General features: G+C 38.9%; 1 protein-coding gene across 1 annotated transcript in view; it reads right to left on the minus strand.

Annotated features, from left to right (window-relative positions):
* DNAH5 (dynein axonemal heavy chain 5) overlaps positions 1-25599 on the minus strand; it is a 272686-nt gene that overhangs the window by 153842 nt on the left and 93245 nt on the right. Inside the window, exons 30-36 of the mRNA XM_058306977.1 lie at positions 24146-24299; positions 22200-22363; positions 10171-10327; positions 8512-8724; positions 7566-7790; positions 5985-6157; positions 160-338 (exon numbers count right to left, since the gene is read on the minus strand). Of these exons, the coding sequence (XP_058162960.1) occupies positions 160-338; positions 5985-6157; positions 7566-7790; positions 8512-8724; positions 10171-10327; positions 22200-22363; positions 24146-24299 (1265 nt within the window). The remainder of the gene's footprint in view (positions 1-159; positions 339-5984; positions 6158-7565; positions 7791-8511; positions 8725-10170; positions 10328-22199; positions 22364-24145; positions 24300-25599) is intronic.

The raw sequence follows: 25599 nt of genomic DNA on the forward strand, positions 1-25599 counted from the left end.
ATTTGGAGCTCACAACACCGGTAGGATTCAAGATTTTCCAAAAGGTTCACAAAGTTGAAAACTGATGCTAAAACATAGTCTATTGTTGTAAGTAAACGTTAACAAGATATTCCACCTTAGGTGAAATTTCTCATCAAATGAAAATATACAAACCCTCACCTTTAAAAATCCGTCCAAGTCCTCGGAAATCCATCTGGTCCGAACAATTGAAAACCACCACATATTTTCCAAGACATCGTCCCATATCTTTGGTGGTTTCTGTTTTGCCCGTCCCAGCAGGTCCAGCAGGGGCTCCCCCCATGCTCATTCCCAGAGCTTGCGCCAACGTGATATAACACCTTGAGGACATAGAAGCATCGTTAGGACCATAGCCTTGGCAGCTAGAAGATATACTTCTGAAGCATCACAATGAAATGAAACCCATGCAGATTAAAAAATGGAAGATCTGGGCCAATATCCTTACCTAACATATCCAAGATTATATCCTAAAATACACTTATCCTTGCAGATGTTAATTTGTGTTGGGAAGATGGTCTATGGTCAAATAAGTTTGAAAATTTTCATCAGGATTAAGCGAGTTTATTTTCTACTTTTTGGAGGCTTTCTTATGATAATGTATATAGTATTCCCAAAACGTATTTGGCAACAGTAAAACTTTTTATCTCAGAAATCTATCAACATCTAAAGAATAATATCCTGTGAAACAGATTGGGAACCATTTAGGTAGATTAATTTCCTTTTGATTTAAAAAGTCTGTAATTTCATGTACTTGGACAACACAGATCACATTATATTTAAACTATAACTTGCTAAATAATCATACTGTATATCTCTTTCTGTAAGCATCTGTTAGACCTGCACACAGCTTTGACTGCATATTACTATACAGTATAACGAATAAAATATTGCAGTGAGAGAATTACAAGAATGTCTGTAAAGAAAAATCTCAAGGCGCTCAATTCCCCCAGCATCACCTGTATTGTAAAAGGAGCTGATTTATAAAGGAATGAGGTTTGGGTTTCTTACAGACAAACTATAAAGCATCCATAGTTTGGACTTGAAAAGGATTTCAAATGATTATCTAGCATGAAGGTGGAAATAAACAAGGAGGACAGTAACTGAGGGTCTTCTAGGGACTGCATTTTATTAGGAATGGGTTCCTAAAGAGGCAAATGAATGACTGAGTCCTCAAGATAACTGATTATGGAGAAGGAGAAGAAATGGGTGAGAAACCAGAAGGATGCCTGATCTTACTTTCAGTTTGCCTTTGAATTCCAGGTCATAATTCTCCTGTGGCTTTTAGATATCACTTTCAGATCAGAGTTTCTGGAATAATAACAGCCAACATAGCATGCTCCACATGTGCGGGCAGCGGCGGGCCTCCAGGAGGGTCGGCGCGGTTGGCCGGGCGGGCTCTCCGGACGGGGGCTGCCTTGCGGTCAAAGGAGAGGAGGGGGTTCGGCACAAAGCCGTTGGGCCCTCGCTCTCTCCGCTCAGGCACGGGGGACGCGCGGTGCAAGCAAGAACACCACGGAGACAAGGTCTAGGCACAAGTCTACTTTATTGTTGAAGGGGACATGGTTTTATCGGGTCTAGGGATACGTAAAGGGACTTGATTGGTGCCAGCGGGTGCTGTTGCTTGCGTAGGCAGTTACTGGACAGTAAGCTGGCTAAGAGGTTAGGAGCAAGGGAGGGGAAGGGGAAAGTGTGGGCTGTCTAGATAACGGCTAGGCGGAAGACGGAGAGGGGGAGAAGGAGGGGAAGCGCCGGCTGCCAATACTGGGCGGGAAAGAGACGGGGACACACATGTTACCTCATTGAATGCCCAGAAACCCTTGCAAGGTCTCTACTGCTATTTTTTTCCCATTTTACAGATGATGAAAGAGCACCACAGAGATGAAGTAACTTTTCTCTGGATTGCAGTGGAAAAGTTGATATGGAATGTAGACAAGGCTAGAGGTCTCACAGCTTCTCTGAGTTCCACCTGCTTTTTGGTCACTTGACTCTGCCTTTAGCTGCTGTGAAGTCTTGAACAAGATACCTAAGCTCTCAGATTCCCTTTGGCATCATTGTGTGGTTTAGAGGCAACATACGTGAGCACCCAGCTCAGGGCTAGCACAGAGTTAGTCCTTATTATTGCTATTATGTCCGTCGATTTTCTTTCACTGATAACCTTTCCTTTCCTTTTTCCCTAAGCATGTCTTAGAACCAAAAGGTCCTGAACTCAACCAAGTTCTCAACAAGGAAGTATACCTTGCTGATGCACATACCATTGTCATTTCAGAATTTTTTCAGCATTTTAGAATCGCTGATGTTTAAGAATAATAACCATAACCACTTCTGGATAACATGTGATGAATCACTTTGAATGTGCTATGAATACTTAATAATAATGTTAGGGAAGGGTTTGTGCTGGTCATAGTTCATTTGGCATCATGGTCACATTCAGCACCTCCAATTTCAGAAGCAATCAGTACAGGAGGGACTGGAGAAGAAGGTATAGCTGGATCAGCACAAATCACTTATTCAACAGATGTTCACAGAGATCTAGATGCCAGGTGTTAGGCAAGCAGTTGGGGGCACAACTGTGAACTAGACTCTGTTTCTGACAGCAGAGAGCTGATGGAGGCTTGTGGGGAGGTTTCTCTCAGCCTCTGACTTCGGCTGTCCTCTCTCCTAAGTGACAGCAGTAGTTAAGACCATTCCAGTTTTCTATCCTGTCCTCAGAAGTAGAAGGAAGAACTAGTTATTAAAAACACCATGAGCTTTTGATGAAAGGCATTAAATGTTTTAAGCTTCTTATAGCATTTATTTCATCATCCACACAGTGCCGAGCTTCCCAGAGACCATAGCTGCCAGAATTGCTGAATTTTCACAGGGAAGTTGAAAAAAAAAATCTAATGACATAGCCAGTGCCTCTGATCTTTGATTTAAGTATAATTTTAGTGAGGAATGTTCCTTTGCAAAAGAATAGCAAATCTGTGATTAAATCCCAATGACCAGCAAAAAAATAATGACTCACTGCTCACATAATCAAGTTAGTTAAAGAAAAATAAAAGAAGTGAGCATTTAGGGTGAAAAGTGTCACATTCTAGGTGGTCTAAAAGTAGGACCTACCAAATTTGAAGATAGATTGGATAACGAGGTAAGAGAGAAAGAAAGGAGACAAGGATGCTCCAAGGATTTTGGCTTCAGTCAATGGAAGTATGGACTTGCCATTTACATGCATGGGAAAGATGACAGGAGGGCATTCCTTAATTTGCAGCCACAGCACTTGGATCTCTGCCTCCACCATCACATCGCCTTCTTCCCTGTTTCTGTCTGACCTGACATCCAAATTTCCTTCTTCTTATAAGAATTCCAACCTTATTGGATTAGGGCCCATCCTAATCCAGGTTAGCCTCATTTTAACTAAGCATACCTTTTAGGACCCTATTTCCAAGTAAGGTCACCATCACAGGGGCTAGAACCTGATCATGTCTTTTTGGGGAACCCAATTTACCCATAATAGAATCCAAATGGACTTCTCATGGAGGAAAGTAGATATATGGGCCCAGAGAATCCCCTGACTGATGCACAGACTGGGGAGTCAACATCCAGATACTTGAAGCCACGTGAGATCACCTCAGGAGTGAGTGTAGATGGAGAAGAGAATGGTCTGGACTCAGTGTGTTCCACAGGTCAGGAAGGTGAAGCAGGGAGAGTATAAAGGGCAACCAGGATGGGAGGAGGAAATCAGACCCTGTGGGGTCTTGGAGGTCACGTGAAGAAAGTTTATCTAAAAGGAGGAAGTGCCCAACTGTGCAAAAGCTGCTGACAGGTCAAGGAAGATGAGAACTGAGAAGTGACCACTGGAGAGCAATATAACAGTCACTGGTGGCTTTTACAAATGCTGGTCCCCCACATATGTCCACGTCCTAACCCCTGAAATCTGTGAATTTGGCCAGAGGGGTCATGTGACTAAGGTTAAGGACCTCGAGGTGGGGTGATTATCCTGGGTTACCTGGGTGGGACCAATCTATTCATAGGAGTCCTTTAAAGGGTTGAGGGAGGCAGAAAAGTATGTCAGATGAGGCAGAAGAAGGAGGAGAGAGTCAAGCCTAAGAGGGACTCCACCAAGCCTTGCTAGCTTCAAAGATGGAGGAAGGGAGCCAGAAGCCAGACAATGCTACGGCAGGGAACCATCCTCAGTTTGTGGTAGTGAGAAAACAAGGACCTGGAGCCTAGGAAGGGAATTCTGCCAATATCCTAAAGGAGAATTCCTAGAGCCTCCAGGAAGGAGCACGGCTCTGATGCCCTGATTTAAGTCCAAGGAGACCTGCATCAGATGTCTCACATACATGTACAGAACTGTGAGATAATGTGTTATTTAAACCATGCATGGTAATTTGTTATGATGCAACAGAAAACTAATGCAGTGAGTCTGGAGGGAGTTCAAGAGAAAACAGGTGGACAGAAACTGCTTTGGGGGGATTTTGGTGTAAAGGGGTGCATAGACACGGGAAGGAAACTGGAGGGCTCATGGGAGAGTTTTTTATCTTTATGGGGAAAATTACAGCAGTGTGTACACACTGATGAGAATAAGCCAGTAGAAAGAGAAAAGTGATGATTCTCACAGAGAGGAAATAATTGTGTTGGTAGAGGTATTGACTTTGAACAGCAGCAACAGCCATCCACCCAGGGAAAGAGAAAGAAAGCAGACTGTATATGGACAGATGGCTTGGATGGTGGACACAATAGTGGAAGACAAATACAAGCTCTCTCCTGATTACATCTACCTTCTCAATGAAATAAGAAACAGGGCATTCGGCAGAGAAGGCTCAATGGGGAAGGAAGGAAGTGCTGGAGGTTAGAATGAGAGAAGTTATGAAATAATTGCATAAACCGTGAGTGTTTCAAGGAAAATTCCCATTTGGGAATTCTTCATATTTCATGATTATCCCCATCACTACTTCAAAACAAGGAGCAAAAACTCCAAAAGGACATACAACCACACCCAGGTTAAATCATCCTCAATCCAAACATGAGAAAGAATATAAAGAGCATGAAGACAAGCAAATGCTAGAAAATCATACACACGTGCACACACACATACAAACACACAAATCTCTCGCTACTCCTCCACGCTCAAATGAACTTGAGCATTTCATTCAATATTACAAATGAGCAGGAGTAGTAGTCCAGCAGATGACAGTGCTATAATGTCAAACTTACCCGTTTTGTCTAATTATAGTTTAAATCTCTCAGCTCAGAGGTTTGTTCTGAGTTAACAATTGATAGTCTGCTTCAGCTTCTACTGAGGCCACATTATTGATTTTAACACTCAGCCATTTGGCGGTAATAAATTCTCAAGTATCCATTGCATCCCTGAGCAGGGAGTACGCAATGTGACTGATATCGCCAAATTCAAATTAGACTAAGTGAACTACAGCGGATTAGCCATGGGAGGGCCCTTGGAGACAGCCTAGTCCATTTTACAGATGAAGAAACTGAATCTAGGAAAGTTTCACGAGGGGCTCTGGCTACAGAATTCGTATACAACAGGCAGAGAGCAGAACGGAGAATGCCAGATGCACAGGCCGACAGCCTCTCCACCACTTTTTACTTGTATCCATTTTCAGTTTCTTTCCTGCTAAACAGTTATCTTAATTGTCTCTCTGTAATGACAAGAGGAGCCACTGAAACCCACTGTGATGTGCACCTGTTGACAGCTGGACAATTAATTAGCTTTCTTGCTCATTCAATGTCCAACGAAGTCATTTAAACTTTGTGAAAGACTGAAGGCAAGGGAAGCAAGGTTTCAGTCACACAAAATGCCAGGCGAAGGCTCATGTGTAAAGTTAAAATTACTGAAGTTCGAGGGCTTTGGTATAAAAGAACCTACAAATCTTAAGGACCCAATGAGCAAAATCCCCTAAGTAACTCAAGAGATGAAATCAGGGGTTAGGGAGGAGCACTGTGGAAGCACAGAACCCTTGCCTCACCTGTCTGTGAGTGGAGTTATGACAAGCCTGTCAGTGCAGCCTAAAAATTCATTCTGGTATATGAAAGTCACGTCTGTGATGTGAATCATCATCTTGTCAGAATCTTCGTTAAAATAAAATCTGCACTGTTTCAGCCACTCAAAGTCCGTAGGGCTCTTGATATGCATATGACACTGAAATATAAAAGGCATATGTTAAAACTGATTCGAGAATCATTAATTAAGTATATACATTAACATTCATCTGGATGATAAAGTGAAGTAAATGAAACTCAAAGACAACTCAACTACCTCTGAGATGTCAACTATAGCAACCATCCACCCCTACTTATTGATCAACAACAAGGATCGTTTAGAAGCTGTGGGAAAAGGAAAATTCAAGAGAAGCCTCTAACTTTGCACCCCCCAGAATAAATTGTATGATAAATTTTAATAACCAGATATCCATTTCTAAAATTTCACTCTTAAATACCCAATACCATTCTCCTACCATGAAATACAATCTACGAAAAACATATTTTGACAATCACAGAACTAAACAATATCATTAGGAAAACGGCATCTGCTATGATTATGACAAAGTACACTATTGGGGTTTTTTAATTCCTCAATTATTTTTCCTAGGAATGGCAGAGAGCCAAAATTTCTCTGCCATCACATCCTCTCATCTAAATGGCAAGTTGTTAGGTTATTACCAGCAGTGCTTTTGTCTGAATTTTTTAACCAAAATTTTAAGCCACTTTAATCATTTTTCTTTGACAAATAAGAAATCTAAAATTGTCCTGAGCCCTTTATTTCTCAGAGAGGCAAATGATGTTCTTATTATTATTAGAAGAGATTAGCCTACAACAGCTTGACTGCACTGCCTTATGTCCATTACATCAGGACCAATCTTTCATAATCATTTTTTATATAATGGGGTGAGACACAATCCAGAGAATTATTATGAAAATAAGAGCTTCTTGCCTCTCATCTAATGTCACATTTTATAGGAGAAGACAAATTCCATTTCTTATTACTTTCCTATCTTCTATAGTTCCTGAACTCTCTTTTCCAACCTGTTCTCTCTTTAAAGGCAGAAAATCTGCATGACACCTGAATGTCACAATCTATATGAGGGAAGACTATTTGCAATCAGTGACCTCAAATGTAGCACAACTTGTTAAGGATGTGATTTATCAAAAAGCCTTAACGTCAGTACTAAACAGTATTACTAGCAATCGTACTTATTTCTGTAGCAAAAAGCTGATGGTCTTCGATGAATAACAAGAAACACAAGACAAATGAAAGCGTTTCAGGATACTACATGGCCTTTTAGCCCGGAAAATAGTCACATAAAACATTTGAAATAACACCCAATTGCTTCACTAACATCCTAGCATAGATCATAGGAATTTGACTGAAATTTCAGTTAAAGACTGACAAGGAAATCTGACAACCAAGTTCCCATGACGCTGATGATTCTTCGCTAGAATTTAACCTTTTCCTAGAATTCAATCAAACTAATTCCAGTGGGGAAACACAGAGAGCCTCCAGTATTTGCTTTCCTGTACGTGCCACAGCATTTATAAAAAGCGTTTACCAGCTCATCAAAGATATCCCTCTGGTGCACATGAATAGTAATCAAAGTCTCATATTTAACTCGCTCCAGAGAACTCAGATCCTTGGTTGTGATGTCTATCAGCGTATTCAGGAGATCCAGGAAAGACTGATTTGTTTTCTGCATGATTTTTTTATCAAACTTGGCATTTTTAAGGGCTTCCTCTGAATCTCGTGTCCAGAGCATTTGAATTCCTAATAGTCCAACCTTATGGAAATAATGAAGGCTTAATGAGTGTTTATAGAATGTTTATATAATCAAAGAGAAATTACAACATAGTGAAGAGTTGAGATTAATTATTATGCAAACATAGAGCCATCCTTGATCACATCAGCTTGATATGTGATTTCAAACTCTATGGGAACCCTTTTCAGATTGTTCATTTAGCTATTAAATATATAGAGACTCATGGGTGTCTATACCTTTTCCTTATGTCATTTGTTGTTTAAGTCATACTTCCCCCTGCTTAGATTTTAAGTTACATGTAGGTAAAGAAGATGTTTTAATCTTGGTTTAACAAAACTAGCAGCACTTTACACATAGTAGGTACTCACAAAAGCTTTCTTGATTGCAATGACTAAGAAAACATAGTTTTCTGTGTTTTAATGCTGAAATATATTCTCATTTTTCTAATAAAATATATTTTCATGATTTATGAACATTGTTACATAAAGAAATTCAGTAGAAAAAAATGTTTTAAGTTACAGGCAATATGTTAGATATCTCTACCTATGTAAGCCTATCTATACACATATATATGTAACAATGTGTAGCAGAAATATTTTTATCTATATTTAAGGAATCCTTATGAAAATCTTGATATGGGTTCAGAGTTAAATTATAGCCATTTATGAAGCTTAAAACAGCCAATTTCTAAATCTAAAATGTCTATTCTCTAAAAAAAAATTTCCAATTTTAATATACTGACCTGAGCTGGGAAGGAGGAAAGGAATTCAATCAGCTGGAAACCTGATTCTTGAATATTTGCAGCTGCCTGGCAAATAACATGATGTAATGAGGACTGTGATTCTTCCAAGAGAGAATTGAGCCAAACTTCCACATTGCCCTCTGCCATCACAGGTTTATCCAATTCAATTGTCTCGCCCTCTTGAGAGGAAATGGACAGAATGCGATCATAGACCTATGTTAGAAATCAAAAAATAGTTACATTCATATAAAAACTGAAAAATAAAATTTGACTTTTCCTCCATTCTCCTCTTGTCAGTGTCATCTTTCCCAAAATTAAGACACAGATCATAAAATACAAAGCCAAATATGATGTAGAATCGATTTCAAAAAGTAAGCCAAGAAATCTAAACGGGAATACTAAATCAATTGCAAATAGTCTAAACTCAAGAGGGAAAAACTTCTTTTCTAAAAGAAATATTTAGTAAAAATATGATGATTGAAAATCCCTAAAGTTCCCCTAAATGAAATGGGATTCTCTAAGAACCTGCCATTCTGCACCACAAGATTATTAAGTTGACATTTAGCAATGATCTGGCCAACATGATCAGTGCAAATCTCTAAAGGGGAATTCCAGTTTTGTACTAAGCATTGTGATCTCTACAGGAGCTCATGTTTGCATGTAATTTTTCCTAATTCAATCCCAGCTCCTGTGTTGGTCATTTCACTTCCATTTTATGCAGTATAGTATAACGAGGATAGCACAGTATTTGTCATTCTAAGACATGGGTTCAAATGGTGCTCTGCCATTTTCTAAACATGCCATGTTGGAGGAAAACATCTTGAAGTCTAAATTTCTTGCCTATTCTTATTACAAACTCTGCCTTTCCTACTTCTCTACCCACCTTATAGGTTCTTTGTGCCATATTGAAATAATGCAAATTACAAAATAAATACAGATGTTGTTGTTTTTGTTGTTTGATAAATGGAATACTGGTCCCTTGGGCTTAGATTTAGAGCTGTACAAGCAAAGCTCCCCTTAGTGTCATAGTGCCCTACCAACAAGCCAATGAACCTTACACTTCCCAGCCCCCCAGTTGCATGGAACTCTTCCAAGTCCCTGAACATAAATTTATATTTTTAATTTGGTATTCTGTTTTTTACAGAGGGTTCACATTATTTTCTAAGCTTCAGAACCCACAAAACCAGGATTTGCTCATAAAGTAGTGCAGATTGCTACAATCTGATTATTTTAAACAGGTTTCAGAAGTTTGGACACGTGGTAGTCTTTTCTGGGTTTTGTTATGTTTGATTGGAAACGTTTGTTTAAACACTCCCAACAAATTTATAGAATTATGGAGTTTCGTGGGACCCAAAAGTGGCCATTCAACTTGAGGGTGACTGCACTTGGACAGCTGCTGAGAGATAGCCTCAGATCTGTTCCTCCACCAAAAATTGCCTAGGAAAGTGACCCTTCTCCTTTGTTAGTCTACTCAGGGGCCCTCTGGTACTTCAGTACTTTGCATATACCCTTAGTAACTTTCAGGTATCCATCCTAGTATTATCATCCTCTCACCATGAGAGTTAATGGACAGGGAAGTAACCCCGAGAGCTACTTAACTGAGACAGTTGGGCTACTAAAAGATGGTGAATGCTTGGCACCAAGTAGAATTAGACAAACCTTGTCGTGGAACTTGACATTTTTTATGTTGTCGAACACATTCAGCAAATGGGCCTGAATGGTGTGTGAGTCTGAGGCCTGCCCCAGAATTTCCAGAAGGGCAGGATCAGAGACGAAGAAGAACCGAGGGAAGCAGAGGCGCTTTTTCTCCAAGTATCTAAGTAGGGAAGAAAAAGACAAGCATGTGTAGACACCTGAAGCTGGTCTTTCTAGGAATAAAAAACAAGGGGGGAAGATTATGAGATGATCTCATTTTCCCAGATGACTTCTCAGTCTCTTGGGGTGTTTTTGTTTGGTTTGGTTTTCTTACCACTTTTGCCAACTAACGTTTTCTCTTCTGACGGGGATACGTTTTTGTTTGTTGTCGTTTTCTGAATAGGTAGAAGAATTTCTTCATTTTTCACAACTATACGGCAGACATTTTGGCTTAATTTGGAATACTGTGTCACTTCTTTGTAGAAAACCGGATAGAATACACACAAGGAGCTGTGTTTTTTGCTTTTATTTTTCCTTTTGTTTTTGTTTTGTTTCATTGCCAAGCACATCATCGTGTCAGCTAACAGCTGCATCTCATTCTTGGAATTAAATACTGAAAGGGAGCCTAATGAACCCAGCACCAGGGCAGAAGGAAAGTTGAACTATAAATGAGCTATGTGGATCTGTCCTCTGCCTCTGGGAGTTACTGAAACCCAGGCAATGCTCCTATTGTTTACCTGCTTTGAACTGTGCTTTGTTTTTCTTGTTTGTGTTTTACCTTTTTTTTATATTTTGGCTTTATTCTCTGGTGATTCCTTACATTATGGATACATTTATTCCATATTCATATCTTTAGCTCTGTGTTTTTGTTTTCTAGCATATCTTGTTATGATTAATGTGATTTTAATGGTAGTTTCTTGTTGAAATATTACCACCTGTCCTTTTAACGTCTGAGACTTCTAAATAATTTCTACTCTTACTTTGTCATTTGTATTATTTATATGTTTCTTATGAAAAAGAAAAAGAAAAAACCTGGGGAACAATTCTTATTTCATAATGGCAGAATTCTCTTCCCAGGAAAGAGAGTTTTCCCAGGTGGCTACACGGATAAGAAACGGAAGCCGGGGCAGGACCTCCAGGGGCACGATGAGGAACTAGTAAGTCTTTCTAGCTGTCAATTGCCAGGCTTGTTTTGCTAGGGGGGATGCCCAGGCTGAGGACAAAAGTTCAACTGCTAAAGACAAAAGAGAAGACTTTTTATCAGAATCTGAAAGAGGGAAAGAAAAGGAGATATAAGGGTAGACTTAGGGTAAGTGAGGAATCTGGGCAAGAAAATAGACATGCCTGAAGAGATGCTTTGGATAAAACCTTGCTGTGCCTGCTCTAACCATCTTCTCCAACTCTCACAAGACACTAAGGAAAATATACATTACAAGCTCTCATTGTTGCAGCTGGCTGTATTTACTTTTCGCATGTGAAAAAAGCACCTGTCTTTGGACAGAGGCTGTCCAAAGAGTACTGACTTCCCCCCATTTTCTTCAAGGCTTACTTTTATTCTCTAAATATTTGGTTTTGTTTGTTTTCACTTTTTACTTTCCTTTGCTTAAATATGCTAATTTTATTTTAAGTATCCCAATCCTTTTTGTTTGTATAACTTTGATTTTCACCCTTAATAACTTAGTTTTTAATTCCTATTCCTTACATGTTCTCTTTCTCATAATATTCTGGTCAGATTCCATTGCGGAACCAGGTAATGTTTACTATCCAGTTAGACCATGGAGGGAGACATGTAGGATTCAACAACCAAACTTCTGCAATGATGTAGGGAAGAGAATTTATATGGGTGTAATGAAAAGCAAGAATGAAAGGACTGCAGGAAGATGGCAACAGATGAGCAGTCAGAGCTGAACGCTCTCACAAAAACAACAGAGAAAGAACCAAAAGGTATCCCGAGGAACTGCTTTTGGGCTCAGCAGACAGCACAGTGCTACACAACTCCTAGGAGGGCAAGGAACAGAGACAAAGAAGCTGAAAAGATAAACGTGAGTTACCAAGCCCCCGGCAGGAAGGAAAGTCTCCTCTCCCCCATCCCCAAGATAATAAGCTGGGGTAAAATCCGTAGCTGACTGAGAGGAGAGCAGACATCTTCACCCCTGTCAGCTGTTTCAAGGGAAAAGAAAGGGGAGGTCAGGGTGCTTTTCTTCAGTGAATTTGGCCAACAGAGGACGCTTTGAATCACCGACCTGGAAAGTCAACACAGAAACACAAGGAACACAGAAACACAAGAAAGCCCACCATGGAACGGTGCTCTGGCTAGTGCATCTGCTGGCGGGTCTGGAAACTGCATGGACAAAAACTGCTCCCACTCTCTATACCCAACCCCTGGGAGAAAATCTGTGCCCCATAGTGAGTCCCTGTCCCAATTTTGAAACCTTAAGCTGGGTAATTTTAAAGACTGAGAATAAGCTGAACCAAATATCAAAGAATGGCTGTAGGAAAAAAAAAACAATAGTCAAGAAAGAGATATTACCCATCAGAGTAAATACACCGACATATTCAGATGCCTATTACAAACCATACTAGAAAACAGGAAGAGATGGCTCAGACAGAAGAACAAACCAAATATCCTAAAGAGATGCAAGATTTAATACAATTAATCAGTGATAATCACAAAACCCTCCTAAAACACTTCAAAAATTATAAAGAAAATATGACAAAAGAAATAAAGGATATTAAAAAGACAATGGGAGAGCATAAAGAAAAATTTGAAAGCCTGCAAAGAAAAGTAACAGACCTTACGGGAATGAAAGACACGATGAATGAGATTAAAAGTACATTAGAGGCACAAAAGAGCAGATTTGAATTGCTCGAAGACAAAATTAGTGATTTCAAAGACAGAACATCTGAACTGGAAAAGACAAGAGAACAGAAAGAGAAGAGGGTAGAAAAAATGGAATGGAGTCTCAGGGAATTGAATGATAATACAAAATACACAAACGGTCACATTATTGGTGTCCCAGAAGAAAAGAATGAAAAGGGGCAGAGAGAATATGTGAGGAAATAATGACTGAGAATTTTCCAACCCTTATGAAGAACATAAATATCAATATCCAAGAAGGTCAACGCACCCCAAACAGGATAAATCTGAACAGACCTACCCTGACACCTACTATTCAGAATAACAAATATCAGATAAAGAGAGGATTCTGAAAGCAGCAAAAGAAAAGAAAAGCATCCCATACAGGGGAAACTCAGTAAGATTAAGTGCTGACCTCTCATCAGAAACCATGGAGGGAAGAAGAAAGTGGTAGGATGTATTTAAGATACTGAAAGAGAAAAACTGCCAACCAAGAATTCTCTATGCAACAAAGCTGTCCTTCAAATATGAGGGTGAGTTCAAAGTCTTCACAGACAAACAAAAATCTGATAGAATATGTTACCAAAAGGCCAGCCTTGTAAGAGAAACTAAAGGAATGCTGCTGCCTGAAAGGAAAAAACAAGGGTTAGAGATTTGGAGAAGAGTTTATCAAAGCCTGATGAAGGAAACATGTAGCATGAGTTATTTGAATCTTTTTTTTTTTAATTATCATTTAAAGTTTTAGATACAGGGATATTTACTCTGGAGAAACAGGGCAAAACTCCTGTATATTAGATAAGTCTTTCAGATGAAGCATATAAATCTAAATGGTAGCATTAATGGACAGTATTTGGACTATGCTTTTAAAAGTTATGGTGTATACTTAAGAGTATAACTCTGAGCATATTTTTGGTGTTTAAATTTAATTTAATCCAAATATATGGATGGATACATTTTAAAGGCGAAATTTGAAAAGCGAATTCTTGAATAGAAAATAACTTAGTGTTAGTAAAATGTTGACTAATTGACTTTTGCTTTATGATAAAGGGAATAACTGATTGCTTTCTCTCCTAGAAATATACTGCTGTTACTATTCACTCTGTTTTCTTTGCTTCTGTAGAGTAAGTTTGTCATAAGGCTTAAATGTTCTTAATAGTCATTTTGATTCAAAGTTGTAGTTTTGTTATTTGTGGAATCTTTGAAACTTCAGCCAAAAATGCATGTAAATGTGAACATTCTGAAGTTTCTTTTTTTTTAAGTTTCTCTTAATTCTGATTTGTGCTTAAGTTTTTGGCTTTAAAGAAGTTATAACAGGGAAGTGGATGTGACTCAACTGATACAGCTTCTGACTACCATATGGGAGGATCTGGGTTCAATCCCTGGGGCCTTCTGGTGAAAAAGAAGAAAAGAAAGTGTGCTCATATGGCAATCTGGTGCCCGCACACAAGTGCCTGTGTGGTGAGCCAGTGCCCCACACAAGTGAGTCACACAGCAAGATGATGATGCATCAAAAGAGAGACAAGGGAATAGTCAAGATGAAGCACTGCAGAAATTTGGAACTGAGGTGGTGCAGCTGGCAGGGAACCTCTCTCCCCATCAGAGGTCTCCAGGATCAAATCCTGGTGAATCATAGAGGAGAGAAAATGAGAAGAGAAGAAGACAACACAGACAGCAAAAACGGCAGGGTGGGAGGAGGGGAGGGGGGAAAATAAATAAATAAAAACATTTTTTTTAAAAAGGCTATAACAATGGTAATTGCCTATTCAGTGCTTGTTAGAAGTGTGACGTACTGATAAATGTCACAATGATGGTTTTATTTTTTAGATTATCACTGTAGGTAGGTTAGTCCTTACCACAAGTGAGTTATTTCTTTAAATGTGCACTTTTTTCATCAGTGGATTTTACAGATACATCATAATAAAGTGTACTACTACATTAAAAAAAAAAAACAGGGAATGGTGTGGGAGAGGGAGGGGATATTTGGGTATCCCTCATAATTTTGATGTAACTTTTCTGTAATCTAAAACCTCTTTAAAAATAAAGTTTATTATGTTAAAAAGAAAAGAAAAAGAGATTGTACCCAAGAAAAAGTGTAACATCACAAGTAGGCATTTTTATAAAACCACATAGAGGTGTGGACATACGTTTAAAGACATCAAATGAAAAGTGGTTTTTAAAAGTGACCAGTGACAACCAGCAAAATGGCAGCGGAATAAGGCACTCCTAGAGTCAGCTCCTGTTACAGGGCAGTTAGTGAACACCCAGAGCTCTCTGGTGCTAGCTGAAGCACCTGTTTGGGGGCTCCAGGAGACCAGAAGAGCACCCTGCAATGTCCCTGAAGAAACAAAAGGAGGAGACTGCCATCTACACAGAAGATTCATAAGTGCCCATCCTCCACTGCCCATCCTCCACTGGAGGCACAAGCTGCCTCAGGAACTGTTCCGTAACTGGAATTGAAAGCTTCACTTCCCCAAAACGGGGGAGGAAGAGATGGTTGTGTACCAATTTCAACTACTGATGAGTAAATTCAGGGGGCTAAAGTATAATCCTGAGAACAACTAAAGTTTGAACCTGTTCAAGACAAAAAGAGGCTGGAGCCACCATCTTAACTCTGCGCCTGGCATGAGGGGAAGTGGGGCAGACTGAAGATCCCAGTGCTGGTAGGGACTGGCTTCTTTCCATCCAGATAAGATTGCAGGTCTAGCCTAAGCCCCAACCCTACCTCTGGAAAGGAGGAAGCTGGAGGGGACCTGCGCCAGCCTCAGGGAAATTACCAGCTAAGCTGTAGAGGCCAGTGATCATCCTATTTGGCAGCACAAGCCACCCCAGGAGCTATTCTGTGGCTGGACCTGGATGCTCCATTTCCCAAAAACAGGAGAGGAGGAGATGGTTGGCCATCGATTTTGGGTACTGATAAGTAGACTCAGTGGCTAAGGTATAACCCTAGGAACAGCTGGGACGTGAATCTGTCTAAGTCAGAAAGAGGCCGTTAGCCGCCATTTTGACTCTGCCCCCAGCCTGAGGGGAAGCCGGGCTGATTGAAAATCACAGTGATGGTAGGAACCAGTTTCTTTCACCTGGATCAGCCTGCAACCCTAGACTAGGCTTCAGCCCCACCTCTGGCAGGGAGGAGGTTGGCGGGCCCTGTACCAGCATATACAGGTAACTGCAGGTATCTTTGACTGGTACATACTGAATAATCAGAAGTCTACCAGGGCAACTGCTGTCATCTTGGCCCCACACTGCATAGATTGCAGCCCACACCTGCAGCTCCATCCCTGACTTAGGCAGGGAAGAAAGGGGTTCAAAGCCTCTTCCATCTCTCTGGGTAACTACAGTCTAGGCCTGCAAAACTTAGATTATTCTACACAGTTGTGACTCTGTCCTATCCCTGGTAAAGGAGAAAGTTGGAAGAAGCTTCATCAGTCCCTGGGGCAATGAGAGCAGCTTGAGCCTCCACAGCTTACAGCACTAAGTACATCCTTGACTCCTACTACACAACCAGCAAGAGAGAAAAGGCAGGAAGCCGTAAACTAAAGAGAAAAACTGCACCAAGAATAAATACTCTACTAAGCCAGATGCCAAGACACCAAAAAATTACAATCCACACCAAGAAACAGGAAGATATGGCCCAGCTAAAGGAACAAAATAGGCCCCCAGATGACATAAAGGAGTTGAGACAACTAATCATAGATATTCAAACAAATCTCCTTAATAAATTCAATGAGATGGCTAAAGAGTTTAAGGATATTAGGAAAACATTGGATGACCACAAAGAAGAATTTGAAAGCATACATGTAAAAATAGCAGATTTAATGGGAATGAAAGGCACAATAAATGAAATTTTAAAAAAACATTGGAATCATATAATAGCAGATTTGAGGAGGCAGAAGAAAGGATTGATGGGCTCTTAAAGTTAACATAGAAAAGAACAGATGAGGAAAAGGATGGGAAAAAATTGAACAAGGTCTCAGGGAACTTAAAGACAGCAAAAGACATGCAAACATACATGTCATGGGTATCCCAGAAGGAGAAGGGAAAAGGGTTAGAAGGAATATTTGAAGAAATAATGGTAGAAAATTTCCCAACCATATTGAGGGACATAGATATCCATGTCCCACAATATACTCCCATCTGAAAAAATCTGAACAGACCAACTCCAAGACACATGCTAATCAGAATGTCAGATGCCAAATATAAAAAGAGAATTCTGAGAACAGCAAGAGAAAAGCAATGCATAACATATAAGGGATACCCAATAAGATTAAATGCTAATTTCTCACCAGGAACGATGGAGGCAAGAAGACAGTGGTATGATATATTTAAGATACTACAAGAGAAAAACTTCCAGCCAAGAATCTTATATCTGGGCAAGATTGTCTTTCAAAAATGAGGGCAAGATTAGAATATTTACAGATAAACAGAAAATGAGAGAATTTCTAACCAAGAGACCAGATTTTCAGGAAATGCTAAAGGGTGTGCTAGAGCCTGAAAAGAAAAGACAGGAGAGAAAGGCCTGGAAGAGAGTCTAGAAATAAAGATTATATCAATAAAAGTAACTAAAAGTGTCAAAGAGTAGGGAAAATAAAATACGACTGATAATACTCAAATAGGAACAAACTTAACCAACAATGGAAAGCACTTGTATTTAGAAAACTGCAACTCAATGTTAAAGGAAATCAAAAGAGGCCTAAATAACTGGAAGAACATTCCATGCTCATGGATCAGAAGACTAAATATTATAAACACATCAGTTCTACTCAAATTGATATACAGATTCAATGCAATCCTATTAAAAATTTCACCAGCATTTTTTTTATTGAAAACATGATTATCAAATTTATTTGAAAGTGTAAGGAGTCCTAAATAGCCAGAAACATCTTAAAAAGGAAAAGCTAGTTCTCATCTCCAGACTTTAAATTATATTACCTAGCTATAGTGGTAAAAACAGCATGGTGCTGGCATAATGACAGACACATAGACCAACGGAACCAATTTTATGGTTCAGAAACAAACCCTCACATTGTATGGTCAAGTGATTTTTGACTAGCCTGTCAAACCCACACAGCTCAGGCAGAACAGTTCATTCAACAAATGTTGCTAAAAGAACTGGATATCCATAGACAAAAGAAGGAAAGAGGACCCCTATCTCATTCCTTATCCAAAAATTAACTCAAAATGGATCAAAAACCTAAATATAAAATAACCATAAAGCTTCCAAAAGAAATTGTAGGAAAATATCTTCAAGACATGGTGGTAGGTGGTACATTCTTAAAGGAGATAAGAGGAGGACTGAGATGGACTACTGTTGTTTAATGTATGTAGAAGTTTTAATTAGCTTTAATGTAAAAGTGTGGAAATGTATAGAGTGGATGGTAACAAATAGAAACAGCTAGTTTATAAATGGGTATGTGGCTGAAAATGGTAGTCTAGGGATATAAATGCCAACTGACAGAATGCTAGAGAATAACCTAGGAACTGAATTGTGATTAGTAAGGAAAGAAATTGTAATAGTGATGTGGACAGGATGGCCATGGTGGCTGCTGATAATAGGGAGATGGAAGGAGAGATATGGTGTGGGGGCATTTTCAGGATTTGCAGTTGTCCTGGGTGGTGCTGTAGGGATGGATGCTGAATGTTGTGAGTCATGCCATGGCCCACTGAGTGTATTAGGGGAGAGTGTGGACTACAATGTGGACCACCGTCCATGTGGTGCAGCAGTGTTTCAGAATGTATTTGCCAAGTGCAGTGGATGTCCCACAATGATGGAAGAGGTTGCTGATGTGGGAGGGGTGTGGTGGGTGGGATGGGGGGTATAGGAGACCTCATATTTTTTAATGCAACATGTAAAATAAAATAAAGAAGAAAAAATAAATAAATAAAGTAAACTGATGACTTTGAAAGAAAAAAAATCTAGGAACTGAATAACACAGTAACCTAAGAGGTGGATGAGAATCATGGTTGATGGTACAAATGCTAGAGTGTTCTTTGTGAGCTAGAGCAAATGTACATCACTACTGCAGGGTGTTGGGAATGTGGAGAAGCATGGAAAAATATAACTGGAGTAATCTATGGATATGTAATAATGTAATATGCTTGCATCTATGTCAAAGATGTACTGTGTTGATAATGGGGCAGTATGGAGAATATGTACCAAAGGTACCCTATGGACATGGTAACAATCAGATGATAGTATTTTATCTGTAACAAATGTGTGTTGATAAATGGAAGCTGTTTGGGAATTCTGCACATGTGCATGATTGTTTCATTAAGTTTACAACTTCTGTCATAAAAAATAATAATAGGGTGGGTTGGGGGAAAAATACACCGAATGTAAGATAAAGACTATAATTAGTAGTAATATTTTTACAATATTCTTTCATAATCTGTAACAAAGGTCTCAGGACAATGCAAGGTATTGATGGAGGGTTGATGTATGGGACCCTTTATAATGTTATGCGTGTTTGCTTTGTAAGTCCACAACGTTTCCTATACACTTATTGTTTATGTATGTTCATATAAAATTGATAAAAGATAATAATAATCATAGGGTGGGTTGGGGTAAAATACTTTGGTTAGTAGTAATATTTTGACAATGCTCTTTAATTATTAGTTTAAAATATTTAACAACAATGCAAGGTATTGATGGTAAGGTGAGTTATGAGAGTCCTACATGATGCTATGTATGTTTGTTTTGTAAGTTCACAACTACTAATATACACTTATTGTTTATGTATGTTTAAGTGTGAGTGATATACTTCAATAAATTTTTTTAATGAAAAGAAAAAAGAAAAAAAAAGTGACCAGTGACTTCCATCTTACACATCCAGTGGTACTTTTCCTTCTTCACCTTGCTTGATCTCACTGGACAACTGAGAAGCCTTTGACAAAAACTATCTCTTATTTTTCTCACTTGGTTTCTTTCATCAAGCTCTGCTCTCCTTCTCTGGGTGTTTCTTTCCAGTATTCCTCCAAGGATTTCCCCCTTAATAGCAGAAAGCCCCAGGGACCTCTCTGCCTACTGTTCTTGCCCAGTCCCCGTGGCTTAAATTGCTCTCCAAATGATGACGACTTCCAGATGTAGCTCTCTAGTCCTGACCCCTCCCGTTTCTCCCTTATGTCTTATATCCCATTTCTCCCTCAACAACTAATAGACATCTCAAAACAAACACATCAAAAACAGAACTCTTAATCTCTCACTCCTTAATCCTGCCCTCCCCCATGTCCCCAAGTCAGGAAATGACAAAATTTTTCACTGCAGCCATGCAAGTCACTGTTCTCAGAGCAATTCTTGACTCCTCTTTCCCTCACACCTGGCATCTAAGCCATCAGCAAGTCCTGCTGGCTCTACCTTCAAATATCTCCCCAACCCATCCTCCACTGTTATCATCCTAATTCAAGCCACCATCATCCCTCTCTTCAACCACCTAAATACCCTCCTAATTTGGTATCTGTGCTTCCACTTCTGCCTCCTTGGCCCCACACAACAACCAGAGTGATCTACTTTTTTAAATGTATTTTTATTTTATTTTTACAAACACTCCCCCTTTCCCCTCCCTCCATCCCCCAACCTCTAATCTGCTTTCTATCTCTGCAAATCTGCTATTTCTAGTCATATCTTAAAAGTGATATCATACTATTTTTGTACTTATGTGCCTTTCATATTTCATTGAGGATAATGTTTTGAGGTGTTTGAGGGTCTTCCAAGTTGCAGTGTCTCATGAAGACATTCTTTCATTGGCCTAACAGTATTCTATTGTGTTATGTAGCATATTTTGTTTATCCATTCATTTGTTGGCAGACAATGGGTTGTTTCCACCTGTTGGCAATTGTGAATAATGCTGCTATGAAGAAAAAGAAAAAAAAAAAAGAATAAAAGGGAAAAGAGAAAAATAGAGGCATGTCACGGGGTAGACATCCAGTTAGGCACAAGTCTTGTTTCCATTCTTTCACCTTTCTTATCTAACTAGATTCTTGTCTGGGTCTAAAAGCTCTCACATTTTATGTCACTGTTTTCTTTGGTCCCTAGAAACAGCCTTTGGTCTCTGAATCTGAGTCCCATTTATAACATTCCTCTGTGCCAATTTCATCATCTTAGTTTATTAAACCTTCTTTTCCTTCCCCTCAATTTTCACATTATTTTATTATTTTTAAGTAGTCACCTCACAACTTTGGGAGGGGTCACCCAAGAATAAATATGTAACCCCTATTACTTACATTTAATATAGGTGTTTCTTCTATTGCCAACATAATCACTTTTTTGGTTCAGGTGTGAGCAATCCTTCTATTGTGTTCTAAAGAGCCTTCAAAATAAAACCACTTGAAGCCCAGTGTTGTGACTATCACTTGTGCATTGAGGGAAGCCTGGCTCAGGTGGCTCAGGTTCCTCAATGCACAGGAACAGGTTGGATGGTCACAGGACACTGTTCCAGTGTGTGAGGACATGGAGGTGTGATCATGGGGAAAAGTCACTCATCTCATAGAGTAGGTCAAGGAGACACCACAGCTTGGTTGGAGTTAAATGCTCAGAACATGTGGCATGCCATAGGTGACAATTTACACGCACCTGTGGTTATTATCCATACTACTGCTCCAGATGTAGTCCTGATTATTCTAAAGAGATTTCAGAGCTCAAAGGGGGGAATATTTAAAAGCATATGTAGATAACTTCTTTTAGAATATTATCATATTTCTAATTACATGGTTTTATCTTGATTAACCAGGGGAAGAAAAAAAAACAAAAAATATTTACAACTCTTGGACTTCACCAAGCCTACATGTATGTAAGAATGTGCCCATGTGTGTATCTGTGTACATGCATGTAGATCGATAGCTGTATTAGGCACTCATTTTTTGTATAGTCTTGCTGCTTGTGTACAACACACACAGCTTCATACTGTTCTTGTATGAGTATAAAGAAATATTTTCTTTCCTCAGATGTTTACCTGGGAATAATATCAGAAATGTAAGTGTCTTTATTTGTAAAAGTAAGGACTATATAAGAATGTTTGTTAAGATCTTGTAAGTGTTGGAGAGCACATAAGGCTCTTACCTATCAGTTTTATCTGCAAAAAACCTTAAAGATGAATTTTGCATAATACAACAAATATGGCTAACACCACCTAATCCTTCTATTCCCTCTCGTCTCTAGGATGCTAAAGAGATCTTTCAAAGGTAAACAGTCTGGTGAACTTACCCAGTAAGGGACTTTTGGCATATTTCCAACTGGTCCAACAAGTGTGGTAACAGCTGCCCCATGGTCTCATCTCCAACACAACACTGAACCACATTTGGCATTTCATGAGCCCGATTCATGATCTTCACCCAAGATTTATCTATGTTGGAAAAGCGCTTGGCTTCCTATAAGAACAAGGTAACAAAGCAAACACAAACATGTAGGGGATCTCAATGACAGAACATCTCACATACCTCCTTTGAAGGGCAGAGCTCTAACCAGTCTTCAAGCCGCAGCTATATGTCTAATGTCACTCACATTTTATTTCAATTTCTAAGCCTTTAGCACCATATATACCCTTTCTTAAATAAGAATCTTTAACTCAACCCTGGTACTCCCATAAACAGGAAACAGAAGCAAAAAAATAATATGATACAAAACAATTTGGGAAGAAATCACACTCCCTATTACTATCAGTTATCTCTAAGTCAGGGGTTCTTAACCCGGGGTCCACAGACCCCCAAGGGTACATGGAAAAATTTCAGGGGCCCCATGAGCTTGCATTGAAAAAAAATCAACCTATTATCTTTATTTTCTCTGACCACTAACTGAAATCTAGCTTTTCCTTCACTCATGAAAATATGCAATAAATTACAGTGGGGTCCGTGGTTTTCACCTGACTGGCAAAGGGGTCCATGGAACAAAAAGGGTTAAGAACCCCTTTTCTAAGTGGGGTGATTGCATGTAATTTTCCATCTTCCACATTTCCATGTTGAGCATTGGTTTGTGTATTTAGAAAATAAATTGAAAAATTAGAATATAAAATTATAGTATGGCCTTAATATTGCAAATTTTTTTAAATAGATTTTTAGGGGAAAAAACAGAAAATGCACAGATTATTTTGAGATGGCAAGAATAATTTTTATTTACTTCTTTAAATTTTTATTAATTTTACTAGTGAAAAAAATTACTAAATATGACAGCAAGAAACTCCATGCAGCTCGTTAAATATTGTATATGAAAGTTTCCTTTATTAAATTCAATTTGAGATTCTTCACCCCTCAAGAAGACAAAATAGGAAACTACACCCAAATATAAAGGCAAAAATTAATAAACAAATAAATAAATGCATATACACATACATACTTCAAATTTTAGCATGTGGGTACATTTTCTGGTATACCAACAATACCACAAAAAAAAAAAAAAACCTGCTTTACAATCTAACAGATCAGTCTATTGCAATTTTAAACTGGAAACTAACCAAAGAGAAAGTTAGAAAACCCAAGTGACAAGAACACTCAACATAATCATGCTTTAAAACTCAGACATATATTTTATATATTATAATTTTGCAAACAATTTAAAGTAATTGAATAAGAATCCTTGAGATTTTGTAAAAAATGTTGTTAAAAATCTCAAAATATATGCTATATGTACCCAGGGAGATGATTATAATTTGATGAGAAAAATACACTCAACCTCTTGAGGGGAAGACCCTTTTGCTTTGCAACTTCTTCCTGCAGATTTCCAACTCTCAGTTTTACAGTACAGATATAATTGTATATATTGCATAGCATGTGTTATCTTAAAATGCCAGCAGTAGAAGAACAAATTATCCTACCATTGTCAAGATAACAACTCCATAATTCTACACTGTTCCAAATTCTACCTTCAAATTATCTGAAGAAGCAAATCAATTATGCAGGCATTCATTCTTTTGTTTGTTTTTTTGCACTCCATTTCCCATAAAACCTCACAATTTCATAGCATTATTACTCTGACTCTCAACCCTTTCCTTTCCACAATTACTCCACTTGTAGAGCAACATCATGAACAACATAAAGATTGGGGGAGGGGAGCTCCATAGGGGAAGAAATAGCATTGCATTGCTAAAGGAATTATTAGTTATTAGATGTTTGTCTAATTTTAAATCCTGGACAAAATCATAAAGAAAATTCTAGAACCTTGGGCAGCTGCTTGGCAATGTCTCCTCCCACAAAGACAGCTTCTAAGTAAATCCACAAGTTTTGCACGGTCATCCAGTTCTCAATGATGTCTGTCGTGTTGGAAAGGTGCTGCACCCATTTTTGAATCTGGGTTTTGAATGGCATATTGTACCTAAAATGAGAAATACATTCAACCATGTTTGGTTTTTTTTCAAACTAAAAAAAGTCAAAACTCCACATTTTTACATATTTACATATTTAATCTTTACATATTACATCTTTACATATTTAATTATCTTGCTGACTTTTAAAATTATGCTACTAGATGGTCAATTCACCACGATTTGTTGGGTATTGTCAGTCTGATTTTTTCCCTTTTGATCTAGAACATAAAGAGAGGTGAAATCTAAGGAGCATTTCTGGCATTTGACGTCATTCCACTTAGCGGCTACAGTAATATCTGTTCATCATTGCTATGGCCAAGAGAATAACAGACTCTCCTCTAAGCTTCTGTGAATATTCTATGAAGCCTCTGGTGTTTGCTATAATACAGATTAATGGTAGAGCCATTACTGGGGACAAAAATGTTAATTCAACTTTCAAAAATGATAAAATCTGGAATTGCTCTTTAGCCTCCTCTTTCTGGCTCTCTTTCCAACTTCTCACCCACCCATGCCCAGCCCACTCATGCTCGTGTGTGACAGTGTATGTGAGGGCTTACACAGGTATATGCATGCACTTCGATAGCCACTTTTCTGCCTCTCCCATAGTTATCTCTCTTTGCCCTTTGCTCGTCCTGAAGTAGAGACTCCCAATGGTCTTCTAATGGCCTTTTCCCCTTCTTCTTCAGATATATACCCCATTTCAGGTAGGCACATAGGTACCCAGCTAAAATACTGCATTCCCAGCCTCCTTTCCAGCAGCGTGCTGTCATGAGTCTGAGTTTCACATAACGGTTCCCAGCCTTGGCTGCACATTGGCATCATCTGGGAAGCTTTACAATTGCTGAGACCTGCCTGGTCCCACTCCCAGAGGCTCTGAAACCATCAGTCTGGGTGGGGCATGGACCCTAAGTGTTTCTAGTGTGCAGCCAAGGTTGAGAGCCGCTCTTCTAGACAATGAGATGTGAGTGGTCGTATTGGACGTAAGGAACAATGTAGAAAACATTTACAATACCAGGGGATGACAAAAGAGTGAGCTGGACAAAGCGTGGGTTCCTGAGGACTTGGTGGAGCCCCCCCATCTAACATGAGCCATCACGTTAGGTAACTTCTTTTACATGAGTGATATATAAACTTCAGCCTAGTTTAAATGATTATCATATGTGGTGTTTCTATTATTTGCAAGTAAACCCAATCCTAAAGATTGTATTACCTATCATTAATCATTAATCATTCTGATCCCTCCATTGATCTCTAATCTAACACTGTATGAATTTAAAGTCTTCTCAAATATTAGTCATATTACCAAAT

Source organism: Dasypus novemcinctus, chromosome 2, assembly GCF_030445035.2.
Source record: "Dasypus novemcinctus isolate mDasNov1 chromosome 2, mDasNov1.1.hap2, whole genome shotgun sequence".
NCBI lineage: Eukaryota > Metazoa > Chordata > Mammalia > Cingulata > Dasypodidae > Dasypus > Dasypus novemcinctus.